The following is a 22,193-nucleotide window of genomic DNA, read 5'->3' on the forward strand; positions in this document are numbered from 1 at the left end:
AAATGAACCAGATGTCCAAGATGGAGTAAATTTAATTGGTTTTGCTCTACCTTCAGACATCAAAAATGCCATTTCTCTCACAAACTCAGATGATTTTGGCCAGACAGACAGATGCATAAAAGTACCACCATCATCTATAATTACAAAATTCTATTTAAAAAAAAAAAAGACTTTTTTTAAAAGATGAATTACTGCAGTATATACCCAGGTTTTGATGGTCATTCGTATTAAGAATGAAATCTGGAATATCCTAAAACGTACAGAACTCATAAGCGGAGATCTGGGAGGACTGAGGCTAGAGTGCTTGCAGAAAGCATTTGATGCTGGTTCTGATCTACTTATTTATTCCAATGAATGCTTGGTCTGAAGTATAGGAACTACCTGAAATTCTGCTGACACTCAGCTCAGGGATTATCCTCTAAACCACAGGGTAATATATTGTGCAAGTAAGAAACTTCTCAAGCCTTCCCAGTCATTTTGCTTTCTGACCTGAAGGCAGAACCCTCCCTCTCCAATCCAACCTCAATGAAATTAGGCCTTCCCTTAAATGCAATGCTAATCATGAGAATCTCTCTTCTGCTCTTCCTTGTAATTTCATTTCCATTGGGATGATGGAGCTGAGCCCAAAAAACCTGTTCAAAGGAAGGACAATTCATGCTGGGCAAGCATCACTGGTTCCCATTTTTAAGTTACTGCGTAACACAGAGTGCCTTCAGCATGCCTTTAAAATAGCTACCAACGTTAGAAACCTGTAAGCAAACTACAGAAGTCAAACCAAAAGAAAAGAATTTTCTTCATCCTCCTCCAGGCCTGAGATATTACATTAAGGAAGTAAATTGGCAGACACATTTGTGAATCTGAACCAGTACAAAAATGTGTCTCTACGAGGATGAATATTCCCTCTCTTGCATGTAGGCTTTAAAAATCTTTTTAAAGATTTCAGTAATAAAATGCTTCCACTTAAATCTGGGTATCTAACACCATATTCCTACTAAGGAAAAGTCTTCATAACAGCTATGCTGTCTTAAAAGGCTTTTTGCCACTTATATTCATGTATATGAAGTACTTTGGCCCTTGTCAAATGTCTCAATTCCCAGATTCTCTTAAGTTTTAAGAATTCTTCTGCAGGGAAGACAATGCAATATAGACTGCAATTCAGCTCCCCTGAAGTCCTTTCTTCTCAACAGGATGAGAGGGGAGATTTAATAGCTAGCTTCTACCAACACCTATACAACCTCAAAGGACAAGTTCCCACTGAGCATCCTGGATGCCAAAAGCTGCACATACGCAATGGTTGACTGAGGTGACATAAGCTTTCACGTTACATGCTCACACAGCTGGCCCAATATTTCTCTCCTGCCGCTAATTCCACAGCTACAAATTCTGACACCAATCACTCATCCTAGTCTCAACTTGAACTCCAGATTTAGATTTTGGGGCAGATCTGAACTAGCCTTAGAGAAAAGCGTGTTTTTGGTGTTTGTTTGTTTGGGTTTTTTTTTCCCCAAATAGGATGAAAACACTAGCATCAGGTTCTGCTCCTAAGTGTGCTCTCCAACTTTATGGTGCCTATGCTGGAGACACAGGAACATGAAAATGGACAAATTCTACTCGACAGATTTTTGTACTTTTAACTATCCTTAACTTCCCAGGGCCATCGTCTTCATTACAGCTAACATCATCTTCCTGGCATACGTGTCTGAAATGAAACCCAACTGCAGACAGAACTGGATTCAATCAAACAATACTGCAGTTCCTGGGTGAGCACAACGGAGGGCTGTAGATACTAAAAGCAGGCTCTTTTCTTTTACTGTTCCAAACATTTTCCCAGCTAAAAAAGCTTATACCAGATAGCTCTGTCCCTCTTTTCTTCCTCTCCAGTATTAAACAACCTATGACAAGGAAACTGGAGGTCAAATAGTACACATTCCAGAATGTTTCAAGATGCAAACATTAGTATGAAGGAGAGAAAGCTTGGTAGATAAAAGTTGCAGCAGAGGGAGAGGAAAATAAAATCTCAAGTGTGCATGAGCAGAACACTGCATGAACGAACTTCAGCTGGAGGTCCTACAACTGCATGGTGCGTTTTTTCTTCCCCCTTTCCTTTTCAAACCTCACTCATTATTTAGAAATGCTTCTCAGGCAAGGCTACATGTCCTCGAACTCAGCAGCAATGCCTTCCTATGCAAAGCAAAAACAATTCTTATGGATAAAATCCAGCAGAGCATTTTTGTTTCTTCAGCTCTGTAACTTGTCTATGGCACTTGTTTGTCACGTATCACATTTAAACAAGGAATACTGGGAGAAGAACTGCTGCATGTACCACCAGGAGGCTTCATCAATAATGTAGTTAACAAGCAAAGGTTTTGTGGGGAACCACAGTGTCACGGGTTATTTAAGAGCAATTTTTTTCAGCTTCTACTTTTATCATAGAAAAATAAGGAATTAAGTGTCCTCAGTGGGAATACTTGGACATCACATTTATCAGAATGCTTACTGACTTCTGCAGTTAGCAATTACTTTCTGAGTTATACCATCTACTTGCAAAGGTGCACTCCCCTCTGCCCTCCAAAAAAAAAAATCACAAGTAAAAAGAAATTACAGTCAAGGCATAAATCTACCTTACGAATACTTTTAGAAAACTCAGTTTAAAAATAATTTACTGTCACTTCTATGGCTGTAACAAAAGCAGGGGAATGAGGAAAGCACTACAGAATCACTCGGAATTCAGTATTTTCCTCGAGTCATTTCCAAAGCCAAATAAGCCGAAACAACTCCCTGTGTTGCTTCTACACCTGAATAGTTGGAAAGTTATTCTGCCTGACTCTGAGGCGTTGTTAATTGAACAAACCTGCTTAGTAACTGCTCAATATGCAACTGAACGCAAGACCTTGAAAACTTTGAAATCTTAACTACTTTCCAAACCCACATGCAGTGCAATACCAAACCTTGGTCCCTGTGGCATGTGCAGAAAGTGATTTCTACACCAAATCCAAAAAGCAAACGTTTAGTAGCTTTGAAAATTAGAGAAAGGATATCACCACGAAAATGGCTGGGAAGGAAGGAAACAGGCTGCACCACATAACGTTTTATGACACAGAATGAGATGTGACAGTGTAAATTCACTTATGCAATTCAGTTGCAAGCAATGCAAATGCAATCTCACTGATTGCACTTTAAAACAGAAGAGTGAATTTCATTGTTTCAGCCATAGGATTGGCCACATTAAAATCTTCACTTCCAAACCACACGGAAACAAATAGAAGGCATCATTTCACACTAAGATGGGAATAACCTAGGTAGGTGTAACTCATGCATGAACTGGATCACGGAACATTTCAGGTCACGCAGTCAGTTCGTACAAAAGGCCTCATGCACAGAAATGAGTCCCACCAGCCTTGTCACTAACAAGCCAAAGACAGAGACATTTAGACCTTAGGCCCCCCAAACCATGAGCTTAAACAAAAATGCAGGAGGATCTTCTTCACTGTCTTACTTTATCTTCTGGATTCTTAAAGCTTGAGAATATGAGGAGGTATCCCTGCAGTAAAAAAGTGTGTGAATCGAAAGTACCATAGCTTTTCCTACATGAGTCCTGAGGGAGACTATTTATTAGGCACAGTTCTGTTTTCTGATTTAGCTTAAGCTCTTTCCTTAGAGAATATGAGTATCCACACCAAGAGAAATTCCAGAATAGCAGCTGCAGAACTGTCTTCCCTGTAGAAACTCCTAGAATCAGTCATCCTATGCGGTCACACTCCTTGCTTTCCATTTTTTATTGTCCTCTTAGCATTTATGAGAAAAAGACACACACACACACACACACACACGTATGTATTTTGGTTTTCAGGAAATCTCTGACTGCTTTAAAATCCACAATAAAACTGCAGAAGTAGTCAAAGGCAAACTGCATAACCTACAAAGTGCATCAGGGTGCAGCCACCATCAGCTATACTAATGGGCATTTCATTATGGTTTTTGGGGGGATTTTTTTTATACAGTCAAACCGATTTTTGATTGAACTAAGAGCAATAATAAAATTGTACCCACCTACCCATACATAGCAACTTCTGCTCAGCACGCAAATGAAATATTAGTTCTCTTGCCATTCTGGAGCAGGAAGAGATACCTTTAGGGACAGGCTATGACAGAATTCCATGACAGCTTTGCAAAGTTACAGGAAATTGCTAATAAAAAATTAGTAATTAAAAAACTGTGAGTTTTCAGCAAAATAAATAAATAAATAAATGAAGCATTACTAAACATTCTGTAAAAAGTAATTGACTAAAATTTTCCACCATCCCCAACAGCCTCAGAACGGGTGTTTTTCTAAGTAAGTTGCTCAAGGAGACAAAAGCATAAGGTGTTCAAATCTGGGAACAGCTGTCTTTTAACCACTTTCTCCCCTACATCTGGATTCATTTCTCCCCTTCCTTTCCCCCCCCCCCCCCTTTTTTGGGGGGGTTTCTTTACATTTCTGTATTGTAGCACTGCCACTGAAATCTCCAGTTGAACAGCACGAAGCGCCTGTGCTTACTGAAGTCACTGAAGTCAAAGTTCACAGTGAGTGTAATGGTACAGGAATGTGAGCTTCTCTCTTCACATCAGTACTTGAACAGTCATACATATTAAACAAAATCGGCAGTTAGGGTTCTTAGTTCTCTGACTGAAGTGACTAATTTCCTGCAAGCCTTCTCCTCCTTCTCCCCTCCAAACTTTCTGGCAATCAAGAACAGACTTACAGTCTGACTCACAACAAATACTGCCCCTGAGGGCAAAACTGGTGAGATACTTCAGCCTGTTCCAGAAATCCCTTCTGCAATTGATTATTCAAACGAATTCTACTCCACCAGTTTACCCTGACCTACCAAGTACTGAGCTCCCTCACCTGCTGCTGGCTGTGAAGATTTCAGACTAACAACACCCTTAATGTGGGGCAACACCGGCTCTGGAATTAAGAGGCTCTGGTCAAGAGCTTCCAGCATGGCTTCATCTGAAGGCTGCTGCAGAAACCAAATGGTAACACACCCAGACCTTTCTCGTCTTCAGAAATGATATTTTCTTGTCCAAATCATCACAATCTTCCAAAGACCATTTCTCACAGCAGTAATAGCTCGCTGCTACGATCCCACACTTGTATGCCCTTCTAGGTGTGCCACCAGAAGAGCTGCAAACACAACTCCAATTACATGCCCTTTTTGTCAACCAGCTTGTGAGAGCAGCTGGCAACCACCCCATGCAGGTCAGTGATGAAGACATTCCCTATGCATGCATCCACAAGCGCACGTGTACAAAGCACGAACCATACATCCCTTTGCCCTTGACCTTTGCTAAACAGCCATGCCCAGAGAACAGCCCGCACTGCAGAGTTGCCATTTAACTATTTCTTAGTAGGGGCAGCCTGCCAGATGCACCTTCAAGCCCAAGACTGCCCTACGTATGGGTATTTGCCTGGCAGTGCTCAGCTCAGATAGAACAACTGTTGGAAGGGAATCTAACCTCGCAGGAATTTAGCAAGTCCCCTGACTGGCACGTGCCACTCACTCTGCAGTTCCCATCCTGGTGGCAAAAATGCAATTCCAGTCCAAGCACGATGGCTACACGTTGTATGTGCAGGGACAACTGCAGCATGTTACAAAGGGAATTCAGCCTTGGGACATTCAGTATGGCCTGCCACGAGTTTAACAAGATGTCCAAGCTGCACATTGCAGATAACGCAACATGCAGCCTGTTCTATATCTGGAAGTAAGCACAGGGAAGTGCTGCTGACCGCATGAACTACACTGTGATTTTCACACCACTAAGCAAAACAGAGTGAAGTGTTACCTCCTCCTGGATTCTCCCTGAAGGCTCCCAGCCCATGATCCTCTCTTTCATGAGGCCCCACCAAGCTCTGAATCGCAGGAGGTGACCACTTCTGCCAGCAAACCTATTGAGATTATTGCCTTTGCAATTCATCCCTTTCACAGATCTGGTTAAGAATTCTAATGCAAAAAGATTAGAACGCACAAGCTCACATCTCAGCCCTCCTTAAAAGTCAGTCTGAAAAGTAGTTTGAGAAGTCATGGGCTGTTTTTCACATCACTAACTCAGGAAAAAAAGATCTTTTTTTTTTTCCTGTCCCATTAACTCAGAACCTACACTGTGACCCTACAGGCAGCCAGCTGGTCACGTCCTCTCTAACGCTTCTTAGAACCATTTCTTTAGTTTTCAGGCAAACCTCTTCCCAGTCCTACTCCCAGTGCAGTTCTAACTGAAACCATTACCACAAGTTCAGGAATCACAGCCCAGAAGAGAGCACTCACAGGACAGCTCAGCATACCCAGACCCGTACCTAGCTGTTCCCCTGTGCCTGCCTTGCCACCTTTAGGGACACGAGCGCTGCCTGGATCTAGCTCTGGAAGCTGTGACCCCACCACCAACCAATTCAGCTCACTGGGCTGGCAAAAGAACCAGCAGTAAGAGCACTTGGGCACAGCAGGAATGAGGGCTGGGAGCTGCTCCCCTCAGCAGAAGCAACATGTTGAACTGACGCAGTAATTTTCTGAAGTGTTAATCAATTGTTTTTTTCTTCCTACTGAGAGACAAATAGGAAACTCCTTGATCTAATGAGAATTTTCTCTATTTCCAGATGCAGTTTAATCTTGCATTGCATGTTCAAATGCTAGACAACTCATTTTGTTAGAGACAGTATTTGGCTTGGATAGGAAACAGACTTCCTAAACAGAACAATTAATAGCAAACAAAATGAATGAAAAAAGAAAGGCAATTAACTTCAACATAGCAAGATAACAGGAACTCTGACTGGAGTTTCTTCACTGTGCTGTACTCCGTAACCCTCTTCACATGTTACTTTTCCAGCCTTCTCCACCCTAACCACTTATGCTCCACCTTTATCTTCTTTGAACTAAACCGCGTCTTTATTCAGTCTTGTGTATTTATCTGAACTTGAAAATCGGCAATGGCCTTACTGTACATGAAAAATGGCTGTGCTCTGCTCAGCTCTGCAGCCTTTGCTTTTTGTTGTTTTCTTATGACCGCTTCATTTTCTCCTGGGGGACACGCTGACGTGAACGCCACATTAACTGCCAGCTCCACGAGAAGAACGTTTCAATCAACCATCACAACCGAGAATCAGACCTTCAAGTCCCATGGCCAGCCGCTGCTTCATGCCCTTCCAGTAACCCCACAGCACGGTTATCACTGCCACTTCTTATCTTATCGCCATTTCAAACATTGTCTGCTATTGTCGGACAACAAGTCAGACCTGAACAATGATGTTAAATGCAGACTTCCTCCCACGGCAGTCTTGAACTCCTAATGAAACTGATCACTCCCTCGTGAGATAATGAACCACGGAGGGATTTCACAGGCTTTAAAAACAAAGTCAAAAGAAAGTCATGGGGAAGCAAGCTCCCAGCAAACTACCGAGGTATTGCTGCACACAGACATTCTGGGTGACAGTCAGCAGCAACGATACGTAAACAACACGTAAAAATACAGAAACAAACATACGTTGTGTTTTTCATTCCTTCCTGACTTATTAATAACAGAAAGTAAGCAGAGTTGCCTTTTCCTCTGGTACACCCACTGAGGGAAAAAAAATTAAAATTGAAGGAGGTGCTTTTTTTTGGCTCCTAGATTTTAAAAGGCAGCTGAAGTGGCCGGAAGTCTTCTGGAGTAAAGAACTTGGTCTTTGATAATTTTGCTAAGAATTAGATAACCATGCATTAGAAGGTGATGTCAGAGAAAATTATTTCTGCAATGTCTTACCACAGTAAAAAGTCTGGTACACGTGAAACAGAGAACTAAAACCCTCAGCTCTGGAAGGAGCAAGACTTTGGCTTCCACAGTTCTCCTCCATCTAGTGCTTGCTGTCACAGTAAAGCTTTGTTACCAGTACAGTCTGTCCTCCATTAGGTGGCTTTGTTTTCCCATCTTGCCCAAAGCTTCAGCTCAGCCTTAGGTGGGACAATGTTGGCTGTGCTCACACAGCACCCCAGGGAAGCAGCCCCAGCTCCAAAAGGGCATTTCCTTTCAACCCTGTGCCCCTGTTCATGTGCCCACTTGTAAGTCAGGCTGCTGGCTGCTCAGGGGATCAACATCATGAGTGAAGGAAGCACTGAACCCACTAGGGGTGCAAAGAGGACATGTGCAAATGCTTCCCTAGCTTGGCTCCATCACTGTAGCTAGCGTTATGTGGCACTGGTCTTGTCTGTGCTTGTATTAAACTTCAGTACTTAAGCTAAACAAAAAAGGCAGAAATGTGATATTAAAAAAAAAAGTGTTCCACCCTTTTTAGAAATGTAGCTCAGTTTAAGAGTGCATTCTGCAACATCTTACTGCTTCTGCAAAGGTAACGAAGACTTCAACTCCAGTCTGAACCCCACTGAAGCTAGTGACAAAACTTCCCTGCACACAAGTTGCATTTCACTATTTTGAAATATTCCCCCAGCAATGATAACAAACTGGCCTTTTGGATGCATACAGTGGAGCATTCAGCTTTGTGAATGGGCACGTTAATGAAGTTCGACCTGCTACCATTTTATTTTCATAAGTATTGAGGTCAAGTGCTGCAGTGCAGCATCACGGGAAGCTCAGGAGCATTCACTTCCTTACAAGTGCAGAGAGCAGGATGAGAAAGCAGGTAAAGCTGTGGATAGAGAGCCGTCTGCATGCTAACCCATGTAAAAATACAAGCTCTGTAGAACCTGAATGCCCTTCCCAGACACTGTGTCACTACTAAAAGCTAACGTAAGAGGAGATTTTAAGTCAAAGAGCATATTAGCCAAAAGAACAGCAATAAATAGCAGAACTGCAAGGCTTAGCATAAAAAAGAAACGCACTAATGGAGCATAGTGCAGCTTGTTCATACTATGTGCAGTCTAGAATCATGCATAATGTAACAGTGCAACTGCTAACAGCAGGCTCACAGAAGATAATTTACACTTGTTTTTTATGGACACGACGAACCGATCTTTGAAGTTGTCCCTAATGAGATTCTGCTTGGCCCTAACAGCATCCTGAGAGAATGGTGCTGGTTTTCTCCCCTGCATCCGGTGCATACTTATAATGCAGAGTACAGAGCTATTTAAATAGCACATGTGGATCGGTGTCCCCCCATCCCATCTCAAATTAAGATTCTCACTGTGAGGGAAATACCTACTGATGTGTCTCACTTCAGCTTCAAGTCTTCTGGTGATTACAGGTCACCTTTGCTAATTACCAAAAGATACGTGGGGGTTAATGTTTGCTTTGTACAGCTGAACTCCTAACTTGCTTAAACTGCCAGGTCACTCTGTTATTACAAAAACACAGGCAGCAGCATTAGGAACAAAAATAGAAGACCTTTTTTTAGGTGTGCATATGCAGTCATTGGTTTAATACTATACCCACCTGCTTTTAAACATCCTTTCATTAACGAGAGCTGCAAGAGCCACTGAACCAACATCACTAAAACCTCAGCTTGCAACTAGTGCCGTATCCACAATTACTTCTGCATCTAGGAGATGTGGTATGACTGCTGCAAGATAGCAATGTGTGAAACACATCGTGTTCCCAAAGAGGACAAGAACAGACCTTAACTCCAACGTGCTCAAAGAACACATGCAGTCATATCTGATGTCACGTGTACTAACAACCTTCCTGTTGCACTGGACCAAAATGACTGCAGAAGTGAGATCAGCCTTCAGGAACGCCTGTTTAAGTGCTGCCTAATGCAACTCCTGGGCATGGCAGCTCCAAACAGATACCTGCTGCAGCTAATATATAACATACTTCAGTTATGCCATAGGTGATCAACGTTTAACTCCCATTCTCTGCCCTTTTCTGCTTGGAAAACAGAGGGGAAAATCCATACATCCTTTGAAAGCACTTGTCAGCACTGCTCACGCACTACAAATATACAGGATACTGTAAGATCAGGTGACTCACAGGACAGATACTGCAGGATACCCGATTTTCATTTAGAGCTTATTGGCTAATCCAACCCTAAACAGTGAGAAAATCTCCCATCTGACTCTGCTTTAGCTCCTATAAAGATGTTCACATAACAAAGCCCATGACCGTAACGGGTGCTCTCTGAAGCAGCTGCAGTCTGAACAGACATCTCCCTGGCAGCTGCACATCAGGTCCCTGGTACAGGTACAGGACAGTCATTTGTGGGGAAACTTACGAGGGAAGCTTGAAAGTAACTACAACAGCTCTGTGTGCATACGTGGAGAAAGATTAAGTATAATTATAAGGCTCAAAAGAGACTGATACTGACGTTGTAGCAGTAATGTGTCATATGTTATTTCCAGACTGCATGCAAGAACAAGTTTTCCTTTAAGCACATATGCAGATGGTAAAATCCTAACAAATGAGATAGAGCTGCAGGTGCAAGGTGTGCCAGGAAGCACACTTCAGGCCAACATCTTACCTCTGGTTATTTCTGGGTATTTGGGCTCCATCCTCCACTTCTCATTTTCCATTTCCAATGCCTACCGCTTACCACCATGCATTACTCACCTCCAGTACATTCTTCTCGCACTTTATTGGACAAGTGTCTGGACCCTAAAGAAACTGAATTGTCTTTTTTGGACTAGATATTCAGAAAACTGTCATTTCTTATACCAAATCTTCGACAGACCTTCACTTCATTTGTTTTTAATTGATTAATCTAATTAATCAAAAACACTACTATACAATACTACAATTCAACTCAGTGTTTCAGTTTACAGCTTTTAGCTTTACAGTGATTGAAACGATTCACAAAAGGTCCTCCCCATTCTGCAGAATGATGCTTTGAAAGCCTTTGAAGAGAACTGCTCACTCAAAATAATGACTCATGCATATCACAGTATCCACTGATGGTATGAACAGACGACCAAGAAAGCCAGGCGATCCAAAGTTAACTTTCGATTGAAATTAATACCCCTCTTGCCTATCTTGACTGAATGCAAAGATATATAAAAGGAATGAAAAAAGAAAACCCTCCTAAACAAAGATCATTTAATTTCCTTGAAAGTTATGTCAGGATTTCCTCTCTTTTCTAGTTCACAGAAAACAAAGGCCTCACTTTCTTTACGTACAGTTGAAAAACACCCCGCTTTCTTGAAGGCGTAGCATTTATGCTGACAGACAAGTAACAACAAACGATGAAAACCTCAAGAGCTAAAGGTCTTCATTTTGCTACTAGGATGAACCAGGTTCCAAGACAAATAGGATGCGTGGTCCTTCCACGAACTCAGCTGCAATGCAAAGCAGCCTAGCAGCGCACCGTGTCAAAGGTCACAGTGCAAAAACAAAAGCAAAAAACCACACTAACAAAAAACCATATACGACCCCTAGAGGATTATCATTACCAGGATGTCTGAAACTTGCATTGCAGGATTTGATCCGTGCAGCCTCATTATACTGGCAACAGTTCTAGCAGAGAAACCATAGAAAAAATCTCCACAAACACTTAAAATGCCATCAAAAAGATCCAAAAATGTAACACGAGCCATAACTCCCCCTCAGTGACCCAAAGCGTGTGTCCCAAGTGGAAATATGTTTAGTTCCAAGGTACAGAATAAAAAGAATTAATTCTGTTCTGCTATTATTATAAACATGCCTCCCTTCCAGAGCTGCAAGCATTATTGTTTAGCAAACAAAAGACGATGGAAAATCAAACACGTCAAGAGAAACACAATCAAAATGAAAAATACTGATTTCAACAATTTTCAAGTAATTTCAAAGGTAATTCTTGAATTCTTTATAAAATGTTAATAGGTTTGTACTTACTTGCTTTAATTTATTCTCTACTTAACATCAGGGAGGAAAAGCAAATGCCTGGCTGAAGCTTACAAAACAAGCAAATCAAAGACAAAAATCCCTTTTTCTTTAATATCATTTAATTATCATAACCTTGTGTGTACACTGTCAACAGCCAGAGGAAAGAAACTCCATAAAGAACCACAGCTTAAAACTGAAGAAACCACTCAATTTGGTAACTCCTAGAAACCAGCCCTGTCCCACTGGAAGCAGTAAGTGGCACTAATCACTGCGTTTACGAAGAGCATAGGACAGTGCTCCAATTTCTTAAATGTGCCATCCCACATGAAATTACAATCCTGAACAATTCTCATTTTCCTGAAAACTACTGCTTCACCATTCACGGGAGAGAAAAAGAACCCTTTGGTAATTCTAACCAAAAGCAAATGTGCTTTAAGAAACAAAGAAGCTTAGAGTAATTAAAAAGTAATGACTTTTTCCTTTGTGCTCTCTATAGAAAGTGAGCATGAGGGAAGATATACTGGGCTAGCACCTTTTCCTTTCCATAAACTGATACAATAGCTAAACATTGAGGAGTAATGTGCTGACCCCGGCGCTCCCAGTCACTACACTCAATTCCTTATACCAGAGAAATTGTAAACGTGGTAAATAGCCAGTCTCCTGGCTTACAGATACATCAGATCAAGTCCCTCTATCATACTCCTTCCCTCCCCCAGCCTCTCTCCATCTGCTCCCTCCTGGGAAGGCAGTGCTAGCTAATGGCCGTGTGCTTTTACCTCTAATGTGCTGATAGAAGTTAATGCCCGGTGCAGTAAGTGGGGACTCTGCTGCGAGGAAGCCTCCAGTCCTGAATTCGCCTCGTCAACATCTGCTGGAATCTTACTAGACCTGTGTCAAGCAGCGTGCAGCTCTCGGAATATGAAATCCAATATCTGGGACAAAAAGGCTTCTTCCAATAGACCACAGCACAATAATTAAGCAATCTTTAGGTGAAAGCAGGAGTTGCAATTTTCCTGCTTGTCTCTCTACTGAGCATAACGATGTGCATCCAGAAAATACGCCTATTATAAAAACCAGGGGCAAACACTCCTCTGACAGCAGAGAGCACGGCAGGTGAGCTATCTATTGGTTTTGTGATCTACAAGAGAAGAGATGGGCCACGCTTTTATTATTTCTTCAAGTAAATAATTGTATAGCTCACTGTAAGAGATGCAGATTTAAAGAAATCTCCCTGCACCCATGAACTTCTGCTATAACTAAGCATGGCCTATTTTCTCAAGCTACACCCAAATGTTTTACCGAGTTCTTAAGCAAAAGTCCTCAAGTGCTCCTTTGGGAAGGAGACGCGCTTGTCCTTTTGTTTCTCATTTTTTCTGTAGATACGTCATGCTAGGCAACTGACTGTGCAACTAGAGCCACCAACAGAAGACACTCAACATCAGAAATGGAAACTCCAATGTACCTGTGCAACGTTTAGAACAAAAGTGATGTTCAACATTAACATCTGAAAACAGTTCCACATCAAACAGAAGCAAGCAAGCTGCACGTGGTCATTTGACATACAACACAGACCTCTAAATCCACACTGTTTGCAGGGCTTTCCTTTCTCTTATTTATCTAACACGATAGTCAAACAAGGGTTTGTAAATAAAATGTGTTACAGGTAGGCACACACAGGCTTTGGGCTTGCAGTCGCCCTGCATCACAAGGAACAAACTCTCATCCCCTCTGACAGGCAGGCAGGCAGGCCTGTCCTTGTTCTGCTACTAGCAAAAAAAACTTGAGCCTGAAAAAAGGGATGGGTTTCCCCACGTGGTGCCTGCAAATTCTAGAAAGTATCAACTCCCTGTTTGGAAACCAGTTATATTCTAGAAGTTGTTTTGCAGACCAGATCACACCTTCACCTTCCACGTGATGAAGAAAATCTGGAATCTGCTGCCTCCACAACATCCCTACTGTCCTAATATGTTAAATAAAGAAGCGGCGTGTTCTCAGTGACTGATTACAGTGATACAACTTCACCCAACGGGCTGTATTCTTCCATTCTGACCACTAGGGCTAACTGCACGAGGCCATACGTGATACCTGGGGTCTGACCAACACGCTGATGGGTCTGTGGGAAGTGTGGGTCAGCCTGTTCCCACCAACACGGCTCTATCACCAAGTTAAACCAGCTGTGGCTTCCATCTGAGGACAATGTAAGATGAAAATAGAGTAATCAGCAGAGAAAAGGTGACAAAACATTATTTTACTCCTGTCCTACATTTGTTATAATAATAATATTGGCACTTTTAGAGCATCAGTCTTCCAGAGATGCCTAAATATTTTTAAAGCTAGGTTGGCATTGTTCCTTCTAACAGTGACAAAAAGAAAGGTCAGAAACTTAATCAATTCTTCAAGAGAGATTAGCACAATATGACTACACTGTATAAACACAATATAAGGGGACTAAGTTTGAGCTTTAATTACAGGGCTGCAATCTCTGAGCCATATATCACCACTGTACAAACGTTTCACTTCCAGCATGCTCCACTCAAGCATCTCAGAAGGCTTTAGATATAATTAAAGTGTACCCTCATTAAAAAAAGCTCTCATTTTACATTTGAAATCTAAACTGAAAACATATTTTATGCTTAGATTTTGCAAAGTACACAATTTAAAATCATCAAGATAAACAGAAATCTTCCATTATTTAGACCCGCAGAGACACACGCACAGATATTTTCTTAATGACAATTGCAGCTCAGCTTCCATTGTTCTATTGCACAAGAGTGAGAAAAAGCAGTCTGTTAGTGGCCCTCTTGTTGAGGGGAGACTGGATCTTGGGACAGCTGTCAGGATTCTCACCTCCAGCTGTCCTCCCCTCCTTTCTGCTGGAATCCCCCTTCCCATGGGCAGCTCAGCTGCTCTGGAGGCAGCTGAATGGCTGCTGCTGGCTGCTTAGTGGGAGTAGAAAAACAGGTTTGTTTTGTGTAACTCGTGGCGTGGTGGAACTGCTGCATTTCAGCAGCCATGCTTGCCTCAGAGATAGCAGAGGGACGGGAGTTCAGACTGCAGAAGGTGAGCAGAAGCCCTCAGTGAACATCACCTGAGACAGAAGGAAGGCTCAAGTTTGAACTTCTGCTGTTCAATGTACTCCTGTTCCTACGTACTTCAATGCAATTTACTTGGTTTGGGTTGTACTGGTTGTATTTTTTTATTATTATTTCTGTAGTGAAGGAGCGAAAGCAACTAAGATGCTCACGAGCTCCGTCTGCTCTTCTAAGAAATGTTGTTTAATTGACAGAGCAACACCTGGCACCAAAGCTGTGACTGTTCAGCACATCAGTACCACCTGAAATGCCTCATCCAGTCACAGCTACCCAGCTTACTCTCAATCTCTGTATTCTCTCAACCAAAATTCCTCAATGTACGAACACCTCTATCCTCTAAATGTCAAGTGAGTCCGTATTCTACCACTGCCAATCTTTCTCCTTCTCCCTAAATATCATACACCTTACACGAAGCTCAAGTACAGAATGTTAGAAATCAAATGCATGAATTTCCCACTAATCTCACCCATTATGTGCAGGATGGCTTCCCTGAAAGAAAAAATACACCAGACACTTTGTCAAGGTGAGAAGCCTAACAAGATCTTTGGGTCTCAAGGATTTAAGGCTTTATCAGAGTTAAATGTTTTTTCTTCTGAGTATACAACTGCATTTTTATGTTACCATTATTAATATAGATTCACTTTTACACACACTCATACACATATATGTATAGTTGGATAAAGTACATAAAGTTCTACTTATGTAAAACTCAATGTTTATACTCTATTTTAAAATAAGAATATTCACATAGGGAATTACTCTAGTACAGAAAAGGCAGTAAAATTATATAGTTGCAGATCATTCATTGTATCTCCAGGTGTGCATAGACTCATTAGAAGATTTTCTCTTGCACTGAAACCTCTTCTCTTTCTTACTTCACTAGTACTGCATTTAAAAGACACCCGAGTTCTGCTGTGTACCCCCAGCATGCTAAAAGCCAGCTACCCAGCCATTTTGGTGAGGGCTAAGGAAAGCTGATGAGCATGATCACCGCTCCTCTGGATGGATCACGGGCTGCCAGCTCCTCTCCATGTGCTGATGCTGCCCCAGGGCTGCATCCTATGGCTGCTCACCTGCATTGCTGGCACCACTGGCCGCGGCCTCATGCACAACATATCAAGGGTCCCAACAAACTTACACACCTTTTGTTTTCTTTCTAAACCTCATTACTAGAAAGAGCACCTTCCTGCTCTTTAAAGCCTCCCAGGCCTCAGATGGGTCTCATACTAAAGTCCCCTCAATCCATAGCGCTGCAGAACAGAGGGGGCAGCACTGCAACAAAGAAGCAATCGCCTCTGGAAATCCTAATTCTGAACAAAAAAATGGGAAGTGCTACAATTTGCAGAAGAATTAGCATCATTAAGAAGCAAATATATGCACATCATCATCATCATTTTGCAGCTGCCCTTTAAAACAGGGAACTAAGGCGGTGTAGTCAATTAAAAGTAAGCAAAGATAAATATTCTATGTACAGAACATTCAAATGCAAACATTCAATAACATCTTCAGAAAATGCGTGAGACCTAAGGGTTTCATTGCCTCGAGACGTCCAATAACTCAGCACTCTATCCCTTTATCCAAAATAACCTTACAGTGAAAACTGTCCACCTGCTCAAACATTAATTAGCGGAGAAATAGCACAAAGATTGAACAAAGTCATGGAATCCATGCCACACAACATCGAAGCAACTGACAAAACTGCTATCAGTCAGCCTAAGCGAAGGGAGTTTTGATGCCCTGTAATTATACCTGATGGAACACTTACATGGGTACACTAAGAAGCACTGGAGTAAAAACATGTATAAAGACAATTAACGAGAACTGCATCCATGATGATCAAACTACGTAACACTGCTATGTGAAAGGCACAAAATAAAAGCAGGGGGGGAAAAAAATAAAGCCTCAGGGAGCAGGAAGTACTTAAAGAAGTAATTCTAGTACTTCTTTAAACATCATCTTTGCACTGGTGAAATTCCAAGGGCTCTTAATTTACTCCATGTGAGGTGAGAATCCGGCCCGATGAATACCACAAACAGAAATGGGCCAAGAAGACAGCTCTCAACTTTCCACGTGAAGATGCATATGCATAAAGAAATAACTAATTTACAAATTAGTTCCTCTGGGGAAGAGCAACGTCCTGAAACTGCGTCCAGCCGCTGATTGATGGCATGCAGCAGGGCCCTGGAGCAACAGATTGTCCAGCTACTCACACACGTCATAACGCTCAGTTTCTGTGTTGCTTTGCAAATTACTCAGCAGCCCAGTTTTTTAATATTAACTTTCACTAAAAAAAAAAAAAAAAAAAAAAAAAAAAAACCTCCTCAAACACCATCTTTAAACAAAAATGCATGCAGACAGCAAAACAGAAAAGCAGAACTGCAAAACCTCATGTAACAACCCTGACAGCTGCAGCAGCGGGGCACTATCAAAGACGACAGCATAAAAATTAATCACTGTTTCCTTGTTAATGTTGCTTCTATCAGTTTTCTGTTCAGGACTTCTTGCATGAAGACACAGTTTCAGAAACGTGCACAGTGCTTCCATTAAAAACACTGGGTTGACAAATAAGGAAATAAAGCCCCCTTCTGAAGTTACAAGTATGCTCGAATTCCCTTCTCCTCCCATCCACGAAATTACCCACAGCCTTTGTCACATCTTCACTCCTCACTCTGTTCTGCCCGCAGCTCCTGGCACTTATTAGGACCCTATCACTTTTTCCTCATCAGGTTTCCCAAAACCCATCACTTGCTATCAACTACAGCCCCAACTCATCCCTTGTGCTGCAACGCTGTATCTGTGTTCTGCTGTAACTTTCTCAGACTAATCTTCTCCCAATTTTTTTTTTTAATTCTGATCCCCCTTTCCATATGACACATCCATAGATGAATTTAAGAATGCTGCAGTCTTTCAGCTATTTGTCTTTTAAATACTGTCACTATGACATAGTCTATTGTGTCATTATTTCTGTCAAGTTTATGATGTCTCCAAAAAAGTGAAGTATCTTCGGATATCTGTCAGTCAGCACCATTTGAGAGATGCACAAGTTATTAGGGGAGCACAATTATTTGCGCACATTTGAAACAAAGGATGAATAATTCTTTATAAGAGAAGAATAATTCTTAAGACACTGAACACTAGCCGTCGTCGGTCCTAAAATCAGCTCCCATTCAAACCATTCGGTTAGCAAGGGCTCTTTAAAACTGCTTTCCAACTCTCTATTGTTTGTCCTGAGTTCACGCTCAGTGTCAGTCAGCAGCGCGGTCTGGAGTGCAAAACTTGCAAAACAGAAATTTGCTGACAAAAGATCCGAACAGCGAATAAGAAAGTGGAAACGCAGGCTGAAGCAGAATTACAGCATCGCTGCAGAAATAAACCAAAAGTAACTGACAAAAACGCCAACGGTCACAAACACGGCAGCCACTCCAGCATCCTTCCTCAGCAAGTTGCTTTACAGAAGATGGGAACCACATGAAATCCTATTAGAAGGTGCTGAACTCTCGCATTGTGTCCCTTCCGGTAGGCTTCTACATAACAAAATGCAACCAAGTAGCCTACAACTTTTTCACTCTTATTATGCAAAATCCTTATCAGCTTCAATAGCATGACATCACCCCGAATCCTGACTCACAATGGCAGAGAGCAGGTCAAGAGATGTCCTCTTTGTTTTAGTTTCAAGTGCTTTTCAGTCTATTAGCGTTGAAAGAAAAATAACCTTAACAGAGCTAACCGATAAAGATCAGACCCGCCCGAACAATGGGAAGGAAATTGAGAGTTAAGGCGACGCTGGGTTGAGAAACGCAGCCGCGGTGCCGAGCTTCGGCCGGCCGCGGTCAGGCCGTGCCCGCCGCTCCGAGCAGCGCTCCGACCCGTCGTGGCTCCGCTTAGCGCTACGCGGCGGCGTGCGGCACACGATCCCCACAGCCGCGAGGACAAAGGATGCGGTGACCAGGGGGAGGGGGACAATTAGTCCCAATTAGATCTATTTCGCAAGGAGCGGCAGGGCCGGAGGAAGGGAGCTTGGATTTTAAAGGCACGGGTGCCTCGGGCAGGTAGCAGGGCGAGCGGCGCAGAGCCGGGTCTGCGGGGACGGACGGATGGACGGACAGACATCGGCAATACTTACATGTGCACGTGTGGAGGCTGGAACCTGCTCTGGTTGATGTTGTAGTGCGTGAAGGCCTGCGTCGGGTTGGAGCTGTACTCATCCACCGTTATGGTAACTTTGCCTTGTGAAGGAATTCCATGAGCCATCCTTCCTCCTTATGGACATGAGCAACTCACAGCTTCCCAAGGCCGAGAGCAGGGCAGGGCATCGTGTTCCTGGCAGCTCCCCAGGCCGAGCAGCTCCTCGCCAGCAGCCCCGAGCTGTGAGGAAACAGCACATGCTCAGCTGTGGGCAGATGGAGGCACGCACAGACACATTGCTCCCACCTCTCCACGTTTCCAGACAGAGATCTCCCTTCCCACCCCCAGTCCCACTCCCCCCCCCCCCCCCCCCCGTCACCACTGTACCCCTCACTGTACCCCTCGTTGCTACTCACAGCTGTGCTCACCACATTAACACCATCATCACTACGTGGGCTGGAAGCATGGATGCTTAAGAAGGGGTTTTATTTTCCGGAGAACAAACTGTATGGAAAGCCCCAGCTAAGCACTCCACACTTAAAATTCTTTGTTTTGAGTGACGCCTAATTGCAAACATGAAAACTAACAAGCAGACTATTTTCCTGAAGGACACTGAATTGTTCCTGTGGCTTCACAGAAGGAGCCATAGCAGAGGGACTGTAGGAAGCAGACACCAGGCAGAAAGTCCTACAGTTATGAAGCAAAAAAAGCACACAGATACCTTTGAAAAGATGTATGCATCTGCCTGGAAGAAGGCTAGCATGTAGAGAACCCTAACAAAATACCCACATTACGGTCCAGTAGCACTGAAACTGGTTTGGATTCATCAGCAGGCAGTAATGATTTATCGGATAGATTTAAGTGCAATTTCATGCGTAAATATTTCTGCCTAAGATGAAAGAAATGTTTTTCCTCACTATGCGTGTCCTTATCTTTCTCATCTTCAAAGTGCCCTTAGATACGTTTTTGCACTAGGGCTGGAAGCATTCTGTGACACAAGAATGAGGAGCAAGCCAGAAATTTCCCAAATCCTACCTCCGCTGAGTTTCCCCTCTGCTCCCCCCAGAACCAGAGCCTCAGTTTCCTGCACCAATAAGCTCAGGATGCCCCACGGCCCGCCTGCCTTCAGAAGGACTTTGGGAAAACTGCTCAGCGGATTTCTGCAGAATACTTTCAAGATGAGCAACTCTTCAAAGCACTGTCGGAGAGCTTCAGCTGGGGCACGCTACCAGAGCTGCAGCGCTTCAGTGAAATGCTGATACCCCGGAGCAGCTGACTTACTCTTCAGTTTCTACACACACCGGTGTGCAATTTACAGAACCAGCAAGAGATAAGAAAGAGGAGACTTCTGACACCCGAGCATCAAACTGAGCAATGTTTTTTTCCAGCGTGATATTCCTGACTTCTCTTAGCTTCCAGGCCAAAACGTGTTTGCCACGTGTAACGTTTGGAATCTTTGATTTGCATTCAAAATATATTTTGAATACAAAGACTAATTTCCAGTTTGGCATGAAGCACGACAAAACTGCCCTGCTAATGGCAGATGGCCTGCTATAGGCCATTTATTTTATTATTTTACAACCTCAGGCCTACGTAGGCTTCCATATGTTAGCTGGGTTAAGACATTCGGCAACCTCCATTCCAGTAATTGGGTTCTATTCCTCATCTCCTTCATTGCTTAGAGAGAAAAAAAAAAAAAAGAAAAAAAAAAGGAAAAAAAAAAAAAAAAAGGCCAGATGAAACTAAACCATAAAGTTCCCATTTAAACAGAGCAATCAGTGAGACAGTACTCCCCAGAAGCTGAGGTTATGCTCTGCTCTTTGCATTAACCCCCTCTCCCAAGGATAAGCAGAAGAGTTTTAGGGGTAAAAATCAGCAAGGTGAGCTTTATTAGGCCAAATCTTTGCTATGTTTTAAGATAATGCAACGACTGCTTAAATGGTTACCATCCCGAGTTTGCAGCTGTTTCCTTAATTTCCCTTACAATTATATTTCGGTGTTATTTTGCATAACAGTATAAAAAAAAAAAAAAAAAAAAAACAACACCTGCTTCAAATTGCAGCCCTGTTCCAAGAACTGTAATTCTTTTGAGATACAAACTACGAAGTGCTCGCAACACAGAACTGCATAATTGCCCTGCACTGAAAAGTAAATACAAATGAAAACATCTTCCTGTTGGAAAAATGACTGTCATTAGCAAGCAGGCTCCCCATCCAGGCCCCGAGGAAAAAGACCAAGTTTTGCTTTTCGCAGCAAGAACTTCAGCGTTTGCATAAATTAAGTCGAGTGAAAATTACATGTCTAATGTTATTTTTTTTGCAATTAAAAGCTACCATACAAAACATGCCAAAGCAATAGAAAACATGCTTGGATATTTAGAAAAGCTAATTCACAGTGTTTGAGGTAATCTAGCATAAGAAAGGTCAGGGCATTACATTCCATATTATAGTCTGCTCACAGAAAAAAAAAATCCAATTTGTTCACGAGAGGGAATTGTACATAAAGACAATAAGCATTTTTATAAAGTTCATAATAATCTACATTGCAGAAAAATTACAACAAGCTGATATAAAACAAACGATTAAGGGGTACTTGAATAGCTGCATTAAATACTTCAAAGTTGACTTTCAGAATGATTTTAAGCATAGGAGCTACAATTGCTTCCCACTGCACTAGCCTTTAATGTTGAGAATGAACCCCTGTGCTTAAATTAACACAAAGCCGAGGAGCATCCTTGGGAAATGAAACCCAGCAGACACCGCCGGGCTGGAGAAGCACCTCTCACCTACTGCCAGTGCCCAACTGGGTGCTTATTTAACGGAGATATCGCAAAAAAAAAAAAAAAAACCAAAAAAAAAAACCAAAAAAAAAACAACCACCGAGGAGGAGCTGAGCACTCCTGCTCTTTAAAAACACGTTCATCTGGAGCCTAAGCCGTCCGTTTTCTTCTTTCATTTAAGGCTACTTTGAGTCCCTCCCGTTTTTTCTCTAAACGTATTCACTCTCCGAAGATTACAGGCAGGAGACGAGGACAAAATAACAGAAGTTGCATTATCTCCCTTATCCGTGAAGGGACTCCGCTCCGCCCGCGCCCTACGGCAGTTCCTAGGAGAGGCGCTGCCGCAGGTGCAGCCCGGCACGGAGCACAGCCTTACAGCCTTACAGCCGTACAGCCGTACAGCCGCAGCCCAGGAGCAGCGCAGCCCGGCCGGCTGTGCG

The 22,193-nt window shown here is 42.6% G+C and overlaps 1 protein-coding gene across 1 annotated transcript in view; it reads right to left on the reverse strand.

Moving 5' to 3' along the window:
- MPPED2 (metallophosphoesterase domain containing 2) overlaps nt 1–19,100 on the reverse strand; it is a gene marked incomplete at both ends in the record, with an annotated part of 84,682 nt that extends 65,582 nt beyond the window's left edge. Inside the window, one exon of the mRNA XM_079536997.1 lies at nt 18,973–19,100. Coding sequence (XP_079393123.1) covers nt 18,973–19,100 — 128 coding nt within the window. The remainder of the gene's footprint in view (nt 1–18,972) is intronic.
- Between the last annotated feature and the right edge of the window lie 3,093 nt (nt 19,101–22,193).

This window comes from Tetrao urogallus, assembly GCF_951394365.1.
Source record: "Tetrao urogallus genome assembly, chromosome: 6".
Classification (NCBI taxonomy): Eukaryota; Metazoa; Chordata; class Aves; order Galliformes; family Phasianidae; genus Tetrao; species Tetrao urogallus.